Source organism: Haliotis cracherodii, unplaced genomic scaffold (assembly GCF_022045235.1).
Source record: "Haliotis cracherodii isolate W230 unplaced genomic scaffold, xgHalCrac1.p SCAF_6, whole genome shotgun sequence".
Classification (NCBI taxonomy): domain Eukaryota; kingdom Metazoa; phylum Mollusca; class Gastropoda; order Lepetellida; family Haliotidae; genus Haliotis; species Haliotis cracherodii.
This window is the reverse complement of record NW_027266319.1, coordinates 8,428,692-8,443,098: the sequence shown is the minus strand read 5'-3', so window position 1 is coordinate 8,443,098 and position 14,407 is coordinate 8,428,692. Positions and strand designations below refer to the sequence as shown.

The window sequence follows — 14,407 nt, the reverse complement described above, 5'->3', positions numbered from 1 at the left end:
CAAAATCAGAAATTAAAAGCGTAAACAAGCAAAAAATCGCCAAAACACTCAAATAGCCAAATCAAAAAAGTACTCAGCAAACCACTAACCAAACCAAATTTTTTCCATCCATCAAAAAAAATCGACAGAGTAATCACTAAACTCCAAACAGGACACACCAACCTAAGTAACCACCTAACATTTTTTAAAAACACACACTACAGGTAACTGCCCACACTGCAAACAACTAGAAACCCCAGAACACGCACTCATCCACTGCACACACTACCTAACACATCGAACCGCATTACAAACCACCCTCAATCAAAACAAGGCTCCCACTCTAGAAGCAATACTAAACCCACAAAATAAACTAGAAACCTTCAAGGCCTTAGGCGTATTCTTAATCAAAACGGAACCAATAAAACGCATCTAAAAACACTATAATCTACCAAATCAAAATCACATAAACAAATAAACATCCACCATACCCAGCTCCCTTTGTTCTACTCCCCAACCCCATCGGCATCTATTCCAAATGTCAAAATTCCCAAATTCTATATAAGCAACCCCTAAAGCCCCCTCTTGGGTTGCACACACCACTTTCGCCCCTTTCGGAAACACATTAAATGGCCTGGCCGGGCCCGTGTGCGAAATACGCATCAGTCGGAAAGCGCACGTTAAATCTCCCGAGTAAGTAAGTAAGTAAGTAAGTAAGTAAGTAAGTAAGTAAGTAAGTAAGTAAGTAAGTAAGTAAGTAAGTAAGTAAGTAAGTAAGTGAGTAAGTAAGTAAGTAAGTAAGTAAGTAAGTAAGTAAGTAAGTAAGTAAGTAGTTTGTACATCATTTGCTTGATAACGGTGTTAGAATCTACACCGAAACGTCGCCCAATTGTAAGTAAGTAAGTAAGTAAGTAAGTAAGTAAGTAAGTAAGTAGTTTGTACATCATTTGCTTGATAACGGTGTTAGAATCTACACCGAAACGTCGCCCAATTGTAATAAAGAAGTTGCTCATCATAACAATTTTGTCTTAGTTACCATTCCAACTTCTAAATGCCAGTCAAAGAAGTCAACAATTATTGGTTAGTAACTTGCCGTCCGAACATATCCCTTACTTATTAACAAAAAAAATTAAAATGTTCAATAACCGACTCCAGTAAGATGTACTGGTAAGTTGTGTCTGCTATTTAAGCTTCAAAGTATAAGGATTAAAGCAAAAAGCTACATTTTAGCATTTAACTTACAATTTATTTTATTGAGGAAATCGTTTCGCGAACACTTGTTATCGTCACTATTTCATAGCGATTTACCAACACATGCTTCTGAAATATTCGGAATAGTACATGGACCCTGCTTTTAGATGAGGGTTCCTTATGGTAATAGAAAGCATTTTATCGATTCTATTTTCGGTGCATATACAGGTCTTACACCAGTGACTATACACGTCTTATATATCCAATTTGAAAGTATACTGGTTTTTGCCTATTCAAAAATTCATAATGAATTCAATGTATTTAAGTTGTCAATGCAAGAGAATAACCAGTCTAGACTATCTGCGAATCAGATTCCAAAATAGAGCAAAATAACTGTGAAAATTGTATGAATGGATCACTGAAAAGCAGTGATGACACCAGGTGTTCGCGAAAAGGTAAACATGTCCTGCCTTCCCGGTAGTACCCGCCATTAACACAGTTTGCATAAGTATTTATTGCCTGACTCCGGACATTAGTTCTTCTGCCATGCCACGGAGGCCTGTAAACAAACCAGACAATTGAGTGATCGATGAACCAGACTTGAACCAAAAGATGCAAAATGCAACCTAATCCATAGTATTTATCTTAAGACATTGGGTGAAATTACCTTTACGACAAACACAGACCTTTACGTCAACCACGTCTAATTCAAATTCAGTTATATATCTATCATTTCATATGTACCAATCTCATATATAATTGTCAAAATAGGGAACTGAACTGCATCGGATACTTCCAAATCTGGTAACACAATAACGTGAAATTCAGAGTGAGTCTAAATATAGGGTTACGAAAACAGCATAAGTAAACACACAGACCGCCGTCATATAGTTGGGATATATATATATATGGGTGAGGCGTTAAACAAACAACAAACATATAATGCATTACCACTGGGTGAATAATAGGCTTCAGAAAGGGCAGTGTCCTGTATCTCACGACAGGAAAGGGACTTAACTCTGTACGGTGAATTATGCCTCAAGTAATGTTAGAGAATGAATCAAAGTGTGAATGGATGCATCTGCAATAATATTTATTTGATTTTGATAACAATCGGTCAAATACATAATTAATTTAGAATTGATAAAGAATTGTATACATGTACGTAGCTATTATGTCTTTTCTTTATCCCAGACCTTCATACTACACACAAGAACGTCTCGAATCACGGAGATTATGACGACCACGATAGCCATGCTCATAATTATAGCCATGAAGGTCATAGTCACCATCGCAATAAAAGTAGCGGAAGTGAGAAACCTACTGGTCGTCATGGCAGCCACCATCACAGTCATGGAAGTAGCGGAAGTGAGGAACATCATGGTCGTCATGGCAGCCACCGCCACAGTCATGAAAGTAGCGAAAGTGAGGAACATCATGGTCGTCATGGCAGCCACCACGACAGTCATGGAAGTAGCGGAAGTGAGGAACATCATGGTCGTCATGGCAGGAAACACGACAGTCATGGAAGTAGCGGAAGCGAGGAACATCATGGTGATCATGGAAGCCACCACGACAGTCATGGAAGTAGCGGAAGTGAGGAACATCATGGTCGTCATGCCAAACACCACGATAGTCATGGAAGTAGCGGAAGTGAGGAACATCATGGACGTCATGGCAGCCACCACGACAGTCATGGAAGTAGCAGAAGTGAGGAACATCATGGTCGTCATAGCAGCCACCGCCACAGTCATGGAAGTAGCGAAAGTGAGGAACATCATGGTCGTCATGGCAGCCACCACGACAGTCATGGAAGTAGCGGAAGTGAGGAACATCATGGTCGCCATGGCAGGCAACACGACAGTCATGGAAGTAGCGGAAGTGAGGAACATCATGGTGATCATGGAAGCCACCACGACAGTCATGGAAGTAGCGGAATTGAGGAGCATCATGGTCGTCATGCCAAACACCACGATAGTCATGGAAGTAGCGGAAGTGAGGAACATCATGGACGTGATGGCAGCCACCACGACAGTCATGGAAGTATCGGAAGTGAGGAACATCATGGTCGTCATGGCAGCCACCACGACAGTTATGGAAGTAGCGGAAGTGAGGAACATCATGGTCGTCATGCCAAACACCACGATAGTCATGGAAGTAGCGGAAGTGAGGAACATCATGGTCGTCATGGCAGCCACCACGACAGTCATGGAAGTAGCGGAAGTGAGGAACATCATGGTCGTCATGGCAGGCAACACGACAGTCATGGAAGTAGCGAATGTGAGGAACATCATGGTCGTTATGGCAGGCACCACGACAGTCATGGAAGTAGCGGAAGTGAGGAACATCATGGTCGTCATGGCAGCCACCATGACAGTCATGGAAGTAGCGGCAGTGGGGAACATCATGGTCGTCATGGCAGCCAACACGGCAGTCATGAAAGTAGCGGAAGTGAGGAACATCATGGTCGTTATGGCAGGCACCACGACAGTCATGGAAGTAGCGGAAGTGAGGAACATCATGGTCGTCATGGCAGCCACCATGACAGTCATGGAAGTAGCGGCAGTGGGGAACATCATGGTCGTCATGGCAGCCAACACGGCAGTCATGAAAGTAGCGGAAGTGAGGAACATCATGGTCGTGATGGCAGCCACCACGACAGTTATGGAAGTAGCGGAAGTGAGGAACATCATGGTCGTCATGGCAGCCACCACGGCAGTCATGGAAGTAGCGGAAGTGAGGAACATCATGATCGTCATGGCAGACACCACGACAGTCATGGAAGTAGCGGAAGTGAGGAACATCATGATCGTCATGGCAGACACCACGTAAGTCATGGAAGTAGCGGAAGTGAGGAACATCATGGTCGTCATGGCAGACACCACGACAGTTATGGAAGTAGCGGAAGTGAGGAACATCATGGTCGTCATGGCAGCCACCATGACAGTCATGTAAGTAGCGGAAGTGAGGAACATCATGTTCATCATCGCAGCCACCGCCACAGTCATGAAAGTAGTGGCAGTGAGGAACACCATGGTCGTCATGGCAGCCACCACGGCAGTCATGGAAGTAGAGGAAGTGAGGAACATCGTGATCGTCATGGCAGACACCACGACAGTCATGGAAGTAGCGGAAGCGAGGAACATCATGGTGATCATGGAAGCCACCACGACAGTCATGGAAGTAGCGGAAGTGAGGAACATCATGGTCGTCATGCCAAACACCACGATAGTCATGGAAGTAGCGGAAGTGAGGAACATCATGGACGTGATGGCAGCCACCACGACAGTCATGGAAGTAGCGGAAGTGAGGAACATCATGGTCGTCATGGCAAACACCACGACAGTCATGGAAGTAGCGGAAGTGAGGAACATCATGGTCGTCATGGCAGCCACCACGACAGTCATGGAAGTAGCGGAAGTGAGGAACATCATGGTCGTCATGGCAGTCATCATCACAGTCATGAAGGTAGCGGAAGTGAGGAACATCATTGTCATCATGGCAGCCACGAAAGAAATGAAAGTAGCGGAAGCAAAGAACATCATGTCTTTGATCATTATAGCAGCTACGAACGTCATCATCGCCATCATCCAGACCATGACAGTAAGAAAACATGTTGGATACATTGACGAATACATAACAACTTCAATCAGTTTTATCCATACTGATGGGATGGTAGGCATCATTGTGCTTTAATGGTAATACCGCTACTAATTCTTTATTAATGTTACGTTTGTGAACGGATTGTAAGTCATCCATCCCATAAGAGTCAAACGATTTTATGATAAGATCCCTACCTTGACACTTGAAATGACATTTTAGAGTGGGGAAAGTGGGTAGTGCAACGGTGTCTTCACGTGTGTCTACATGAATCTGTATGAAGACGTTAATTAGTTTTGGGGCCTCTTTCTGCATAAATTACAAATATTACTGTCCGCATATGCCCATTGTGTTTCAGCATATGTGTATGGTCGCTGTGAAATGAACATGAACCCGGGTCTTATTGGCGGCTCACCGCACAATATCTTTGGCTGGATCGCCTTCAGACAGCAGGTAAGTTTTCCATGACGCCATAATGCCATAACTCTTTCTAACCTTGTTGATATTTGTATATTGTTCTGGAACTGTATTGACGCTACTCCGTGGTAATCATCGTTTCGTGACAAAATCAGTATATGAGTTTGCGTTTCAGCGCTTATTATTCCAGACTTGTGAGAAAGGTGGGGGGTGGAGTGTGTGTGTGTGTGTGTGTGTGTGTGTGTGTGTGTGTGTTCCTGTGTGTGACGTTACATACCGTACCACATTGTACACGCAACGCTGTAACTTACTCTATAAACGTTTATTAATATATACTACTAAAAAGAAGTTAAGGGCACACGATTTTCTCACATGACCATAGTTAATCTATCATGCCATGCCAGTCAACTGGACACATCGGTTGTTCTTTATATATTAATCAAAGTATTTATTACAACGATTTATTGACAGCCGATTTTTTCATTTCGTCGTCAAAATCAAACTGCGTTTCTTTTATTCAAATAAAACTTTTGCAGGCTAGTTATTGTATCTAACGGCATGCTTGGGTAATACCCTAGCATGGCGGGGGCACGGGTGGATTCGCTGTGCAGAGTTGCGTCCCTTGGCCAACCAGGAACCTATGATCGTGGATTCGAATCCCGGTTCGCCCCGGTTATGTTTCTAGGTTTGTCAGCACCATACCCGTGCTCGTGGGTTTCACCGAAGTGGTAAACGTCCGAGACCTGCATCACTTAGGGCTTTCCTCCCGCATTAAGCTGACACGCCGTGATATAACTGGAATAATGTTTAAAGCGGCGTTAAACCAAACTCACTCACTCACCCCTAGCATGGCAACATATTTCTGGCAAAAAGCACGAGAATGGGCCAGTTTGTAATACGTATACTGCGGTAAAATGTTATACATACTGTGGTAAATTGTAATAACTTCACTGCGGTAAATTATAATAAAAATTGCGGCAAATTGTAAAAAACTTAAACTGCGGTAAATTGTAATAAAAATGCGGCAACTTGTAATAACCACTGCGGTAAATTGTAATAAATACCCTTCTCAGACAGTTATACCGACTCCGATCCGTTTCTTAATGCCGAAACAAGAAGTATTTTAACGTATTTTCCTTTGGAGCAGTGGGGGATTTAACCACAGACCTTCCGCTCCCAGGGTATACGAAAAGACTATATGTATGTGTATAATCGGGGTTTGTCTGACACACAATTAGTTGTCGGGTACTCATTTTCCAAACCTTTAAAGAAAGGGTACTAATTGTCGATTCTGCCTCGGTCGAATCTCTACTCTTTTGATAATGATGAAACCAATTTTGCAACGGAAATATTAGATTCCCCAATCTCAAAAGAAGAAATTAAATCTGTTATTCAAAATCTGAAAAACTTGAAAAACCCGGGATTTGATAAACTTATAACAGAATTCTTTAAATACTCTCTTGATAATACCCTGCCGTATTTGGAAATATTATTCAATACAATAATGGATACCTCTTACTTTCCAAAAGGTTGGACACTTGGAACTATCGTTCCAATTCACAAAAAAGGCTCAGTGACTGATGTTGAAAACTATAGGGGGATTACACTTACCAGTATATTCAGTAAGATATTTCTTAGCATTATTAATAAACGCTTGGTATTGTGGTCGGAAGCACTTGATAAGATTGAGGAAGAGCAAGCAGGTTTTCGACAAGGTTACTCAACCACTGATAATATGTTTATTCTCCAGGCTCTTATAGATAGGTATATTCAACGTAAACGTGGAAAATTGTATGCTATATTTGTCGATTTTTCGAAAGCATTCGATTCAGTCTGTAGAGATAAGTTATGGTATCTATTTAATTCACATGGTGTCAGTAATAAAATGGGTAAATTGTTATGTGGTATTTATAAGGAACTGAAGTTAAATCATGGGTTAAACAAAACGGCATGTATTCAGATTCTTTTATATGTCATACTGGTGTACGCCAAGGATGTGTATTAAGCCCTTTTTGTTCTGTTTTTTTATTAATGAGCTTGCAGCCCAAATCAAAAGAAATTATGATGATGGTATACAATTACATCCTGAACTTATAAAAATATTTATGTTACTATTTGCAGATGATATAATCATGTTCTCGAGTACTGTGAAAGGTTTACAAACTTTGATAAATCAGCTAGAATTGTACTGTGATACGTGGAAACTTAATGCTAATCTAGATAAGACAAAAATTGTTGTATTTAGCAAAGGAAATACGCTGTCAAAAAACGAAAAGTGGTACTTTCGGGGACAATTACTCCAAACTGAAACCTCATATAAATATCTTGGTGTAATATTTTCAAGTAAATTATCATGGAACCGACATATATGTAATGCAGCAATCCAAGCTAAAAAGGTGCTATTGGGCATTTTACAAACGTTTGAACATTTTAGCGAGTGTGCTTATAAATCTTTTTTCAAAATCTTTGACACAAAAATAGCTCCTATTCTTTCCTATGGTTCAGAAATATGGGGTTTTGCAGAGGCTAAAAAAATTGAATCCGTACATTTATACGCATGCAAAAGATTTCTTGGTGTTAAACATAGTACGTCTAACGTAATGGTTTATGGTGAATGTGGTCGCATGCCCTTGTATATATATCACTACTTAAAAATCATAAGATACTGGTTAAAATTACTAAAAATGCCAGTAAGTAGATTGCCAAAAAAATGTTATAATATGATGCTATTGTATGAAAAGAATGGAGATCAAAATTGGGCATACAATGTTAAATGACTACTGTATAAATGTGGGTATGGTTACATCTGGGAAAACCAATGTTTCTTAGAGAATCATGCCATGTTCATATCGAAAATAAAGCAGACGCTTTTTGACATGTAATTTCAAACATGAAGATCTACTGTAGATGTTTCTAGCAAATGTGAATATTATAGATATTTTAAAATGCAAATATGCGCAGAAAAATATTTAACTGATGTAAATATAAGAAAATGCAGAATATCATTAACACAATTTAGATGCAGCTCACACAGGTTAATGGTTGAAGTTGGCAGGCACAACAAAATACCCAAATGTTTAAGATTATGTAAACAATGTTCTTTAAATGTTGTCGAAGATGAATTTCATTTTCTACTTGTATGTTGTAAATGTGACAATTTAAGGAAAAAATATATTGAACAGAAATACTATGTACATCCAAATAAATACAAGTTTATCTCTTTAATTTCACATGTGAGCAAAACGGCTATACAAAATCTCTCTCTCTTTATATATCATGCCATGTTATTAAGAAATGAATCCTTGTAACATTCCTAACCGCTTCCACATTGTCATGTATTCTGTACTATGGGCCTGTGGCCTTACAGTTATATATGAATAAACTGATATACTACTGATGATTGGCTGTTAATATGTTCAATTCATATGTTATAAGCCATATAAAAAGACCCCCTTTTAATCTAGCACAACTGTCTTTTTCAGAATCATGACTCGTTTAGCCTTTACTGCAACTGTAACAAAATTGAAGATTTTTAAAACGTGTTTCTCTCCTTTTTTTTGCCTTTTTTCGATCAGGAAATATAACTCAGACTTAATATAACTCAAATACGTAACCATTAAATTAAGTGTCAAATTGCAAGTCTCATGTCAACCTCTGTATACTAACGGGAAAAAGTAACTGTGATTCATATCAATTTCAATTAAAATATGGTTATTCTGAAATCAAATAATGCATCTTTCAATACATAATTGGAATGAGAACAGCACATAATGATTGTTGAGCTATCAGGGTTCATACACTGTTGATAAACGTTAAATAACGTCTTACGCACTTACAGGGCTTGTCGAAAACGAACGTCTACGCGCCGTGGGTATATTTCAAAACGAAGTTGCCAGACATTTAATCGAAACACAATATCATCTCTTTGGAGACGTTGTCTACAGCAAGGCAATACGAGAACCTCATTGGTTTGGTTGGTTTGTTGTTTAAGGCCGCTCTCAGCAATATTCCAGCTATATGACGGAGGTCTGTAAATAATCGAGTCTGGACCAGACAATCCAGTCATTAATATCATGAGCATCGATCTACGCAATTGGGATCGATGACATGCATCAACCAAGTAAGCCAGCCTGACCACCCGATCTCGTTAGTCGCCTCTTACGACAAGCATAGTCGCCTTTTCCGACAAGAATGGGTCGGGTCTATATAATAATACTCACACGCAAAAGAAACGCAAGTCGAGTATGCAGTATACATGTTATTTATTTTCAACAGTAAAGACAAGAAATACTAATAGGGCAAGATTGACAAAATATTGACTGAAGACAGTTTAATGGATTAAAAGGCAGATGACATAATTGATTTTTTCAAATGTTAAGGGCTTACACAGTTTCGGGTCAGTACCCAAAATGTCAGTCAATACCTGGTGTGACCACCATTAACATTGATCACTGCCACACATCTCCTGTACACTGAGTGGATCAGACGATTTGTGAAGGCCCTAGGGATCCTCCTGCACACATCCAGAGCAGCTGTGCGTAGTTCATCGGCAGTTGTAGGGACTGGGCGCACATTGTGCAGACGCCTTTGAAACTCATCCCACAAGTGTTCGATGGGGTTCAGATCAGGGCTGAGGGTTGGTCACGGTAGAACACAGATGTTGTGTTGTTGCAGAAAGGACACGGGGACGAGCGTTGTCCTGCTGGTAAATGTGTTGTTGATGTTGTGCAAAAATGGAACAACGTGGGGTCTGATCACTTGGTCGATATACCGCTGAGCAGTGACTCCGTGTCCCCGACCTTGACCAACATTCAGAGAGCACATGGGTCCAAGTCTCGCATTAAGTCCAACCCCTGCCCATATCATGACGCTAGGTCCACCCCATGGATCCCTTTCCACAACGTTTCTGTCAGCGAAACGATCACCTCGACGCCGCCAAATTCTGACTCTTCCGTCTGCATGGGAGACACAAAAGCGACTTTCATCAGAGAAGATGACACGCCTCCACTCACGATGACGCCAATTGTGATGACCCTGTGCCCACTGAAATCGTGCTTGTCGATGCCGTGGTTCGAGAACAGGACGACGTGCTGGTCGGCGACATCTGAGGTTGTTGGAACGGAGACGTCGGATCACAGGAGACGGTATATTGTGGTTATGTTAACGTTGAAATGACAGGCAACATCTTGGACAGACTCTCCAGCTTCCAAACGTCCGATAGCCTTGTTTCTCTGAATTTGAGTTAGGCGTGGTATTGTTGACCAAGGAGTGGTACGTCCAAGAATCGGCCACAGTTTTATACCCAATACAGTTCGTGACAGTTCGTGCATTTTCGATTTCGCGAGAAATGGGTGCATGATACCCACATATTCATTGAAATGGTGCGTTTTGGCGATTCGTTTTTTATGTTGCGTTTTTACTCAGGGCTTCCAAAATACAACCAAAAATATTGATAACACCAACTATGGGGTCATAATAATTCATGGGGGACAGAAAACAAAACTGAGACAGTATACTGTTCACAGATGAGTCCAGGTTTCCTCTGGACAGCTCTGACGGTTGTACAAGGGTCTGCAGGTGTCCTGGATAACGTTTTAGCGACGCTTACGTTACTCAACATCGTCAGTTTTGGGGTGGAAGTGCAATGCAATGGTGTGTCACCACAACTCATGGGAGAACACAACTCAGTTGTTAATAGCAATTTGAATAGAGAATTATATCGGAACGACATCGTTTGGGATCACGTTCTATCTTGTGCAAATACAGGGGCATAAGTCACGTTGCAGCAGAATAATGCCTGCCCACGTGTTGAAGGTCTTGTTCCATTATTCTTTTGAGGCATCATAACATTGCAGGACCAAACGAGCCGGCAGCGCTAGCTCAATCTTTGGTTGACATCTGGAACAAAATCCCTCAGGCTGTTTTCAATTATCTGGTGCCTCGCCTGTATCAACGTAAATAGTGGTCACATCCGATATGTACATAACTGCCAGTTACACCACCTATCTTGTAGGGCGTGTGTGTGTGTGTGTGTGTGTGTGTGTGTGTGTGTGTGTGTGTGTGTGTGTGTGTGTGTGTGTGTGTGTGTATTATGTATGTATGTCTCTGTGTGTATTTTGTTATAGTTCTTGTTTTTAATATTTTGTTATAGTCCTGAATTATTATGGCCTATAAGAGCAGAATATTTAACTTAATCAATGCTTTTTCTTGTTGGTATATTAGCAACTGAAAAGTGTGTATTTGTGTTTGTTTATGTGTGCTCGCAAAAGAAATTATACCATTGTTTGACAGTAGCTAAAACTAACACAAACAAGAATTGGTTGAGAAAGAATTTTATGGGTATCATAGGCGATATACATGTATTATCACAACAGGCGATTGTTTTCGGCCAAGTAACGTTTGTAATTGTATCAAATCCAATGTTCCAGTGTATACCTTCTTTTGACGTACAGTTTATATTGTAATCCTGTATTTGGGTCAATGGCCTTTCATGCAATTATAATCATGAGCATCATAATTCTTCCCCTTATTATTATCATAACGCTAAGCGCCGTTTTCGTCAGGTTCACAAGCCTCTGGAGATGTGGATTAATCTCAAAGGATTCCACGTCCCAGCTGAAAGCATTGACAACCCTAGCATGCGCAAGCATGGATTCCACGTTCATCAATATAGTTACTTTGAAGGAGGATGTAACTCATTCGGCGGCCACTTTGACCCTGATAATGTCACTCACGGTAGCCCAGACGCAGTCCAAAGGTTGGCATTCCATTTTCGACTACTGACAATCGATAATTTGTAATCTTCATAAATGTTTTTAATCAGTTCATTTCTCAGCTACACCCAAACCTAACGCCAGTCGTTGCGGGACAACTTTCTCGTCTTTGGCGTACTAATACACACAGATGGTGGTAGTTTTCCACAGAAGAAACATCCAAGCCTTGCATCGGTTAGGGCTGAGACTGTTCTACATGTTGTTTCTGATCATGAAATACTGTTGACCCATTGTTTTCACACATTGCCAATGACTTCAGTTAGTAGTCTGTAGTACATCAAATCAAATAGAAGGGACGTTAAACAAACTGAAGTCGTCTTAATTCAAAATGGAATTATTATTATAATATGAAGTGTTGATAGTTTTATTTCGTTCATGTGCGTGCACGTTTCTTAGGTGAAACAACACTTCATTCCTATTGACTATTTTTACAGACATGCTGGGGATTGGGGAAACATTGTGAGTGAAAACAATGGCAACGTAGACATGAAAATGACGGACCACAACTGCAACCTTGTCGGATTCCATTCTATCATCGGCAGGGGCATTGTGGTATGTGTAGTTACGTCTCTCTGCACCCCACCCCCCACCCCACCCTCTTCTCCCACCCCTTACCCTCACGGGCGGCACGATCTTCTAATTCGGTAAAGCATAAAGCAGAATCGATTGAAATATTGGCTTATATTATACAAATACATAACAAATAGTTGCTTCATGCAGTTGACAATAATATCTTCATTGAGTCACGTTTTATGCATGGGAGTTTTGTTTATTGATGGGTAAGTTTAGGCACAAGATAATAAATTATAATTCCATTTATATGCCCCAAATACAGCTTAAGTGAACGAGCATGGCGCTACATTGTTATTACCTCGTTCAGTGGATCAGTGTACACTCGATTTTCATTCTCAGCTTCCTGGGGTTCATACAATCGATAGCAAAGTTACTTCTCTTCTTCTCTGCTCATATCTCAGATCCATCAAAACGAGGATGACCTTGGCCTTGGTGGCGTTTCCGCCAGTCTAAAGACCGGAAACGCCGGAGCAAGACTCGCTTGTTGTCCCATCGTGTGGTCCGATGGCTTTGTTTGGCGAAACGAATTTTATCTTTAATGTATAATTATTACCTTCTGAAATAGAAGTATTGCATTTGGAAATAGCAGTATTGTTTTCTTAAATATATGCAGTAATGAAAGATGTAGGGCGGTGAAGTTGACATTTTGTACTGTCGAAAGTGTGTAATTTACTGTTGTAATATGGCATCAATGTTAACTGATGTGTTGGATATTTTTTTTATGTAAGCTGAGGAATCTTGACAACCAGCCTGAGGTAACATTTTGTCAATGACATCAACAGTTGTATATCAAATAGTGTCTGTTTCTTTTGTTCCTCTTGCAAAGAAATAATGATTTTGGTGACATTTTTGTTATGCGGTACAGATGTCACTGCAAAAATTATGACATTGTGGGGGGTGCTACCGGTAGAACAGGACATTACTCATCCTTTTCGCGATCACATCGTGTCATCACTGATTTTCAATGATCCATTCATGTGGTTGGCACTGCTATTTTGTCTTTTATGCCAAACGGAATTTCTTTCGGCGGATGATCGAGAGTGGCTTTTATATTCGTAAGCCTTTCGCTTTCGGACTGTTGGTCAGAATTGGTCCCCAAAACCCACGTTTGTCATGTGAGCTGATGCAAGGGAATCGGATGTTAACAAAGTGCGGCATGTGTTTCTGTACGTTATGGTGCCAACCCCTTGCGAGGACTCAGTTTTGTACTTGCCTTTGCATGTGTTTGTGACGGGTGACACCGGTGGCGACGGAGTACACTCAGCTTTCCGCGAACACGTAGTATCATCACTATTTGATAGTGATTCATATACGTATGATCATGATATGGTCGGAATCGTATAATTGACTCTGCTTTTAGCAGAGTTGTCTTTTTAATGAAATGGAATGATTTGGGGTCGTTGTTATTGTGATATAGCTACGCTCTGATATCGCTGATTGAGGGGCATAATACATTCAACCATTTACTGTTATCCTTCTGGTGAATGCCTTTATATTTGAAAAGATGCAATGCCGCTTATTGCGGGAATAAATCGCAGAATGGACGTCAGTGCGCAAAACATTCATAAAGACGACAATGCCCTTTCATTAATCATAAGAAGCACTGCTAAAAACAGATTTCACTACTATTCCTAAAAATGTGTTTCTGAAGCACAATCAAATATTGATGACACAAGGTGTTTGCGAAAAGATGATGGTATCCTGCCCCACCGATGGCACCATTACAGACACATGCAAAGGCAAGTCAATGTACATGTATATCTGAAAAACGGGAACATTTCAAAAATAACTAGGGAATTGTATCAGACATCATTTTCGTCACTGATGCGTCAAATTTGAAATCTCCTCCACATGTCTGCAATAAAACATTTTGA

The 14,407-nt window shown here is 40.7% G+C and overlaps 1 protein-coding gene across 1 annotated transcript; it reads left to right on the top strand.

Moving 5' to 3' along the window:
* Positions 1-2,447: 2,447 nt before the first annotated feature.
* LOC139444850 (potassium-transporting ATPase ATP-binding subunit-like) lies at positions 2,448-11,837 on the top strand. The gene is given in 3 exon segments (XM_071225837.1): positions 2,448-4,773; positions 5,129-5,223; positions 11,751-11,837. Coding segments are annotated over 2 exon segments (2,298 nt in total). The 5' UTR covers positions 2,448-2,502; the 3' UTR covers positions 5,156-5,223; positions 11,751-11,837.
* The last annotated feature ends 2,570 nt before the right edge of the window (positions 11,838-14,407 follow it).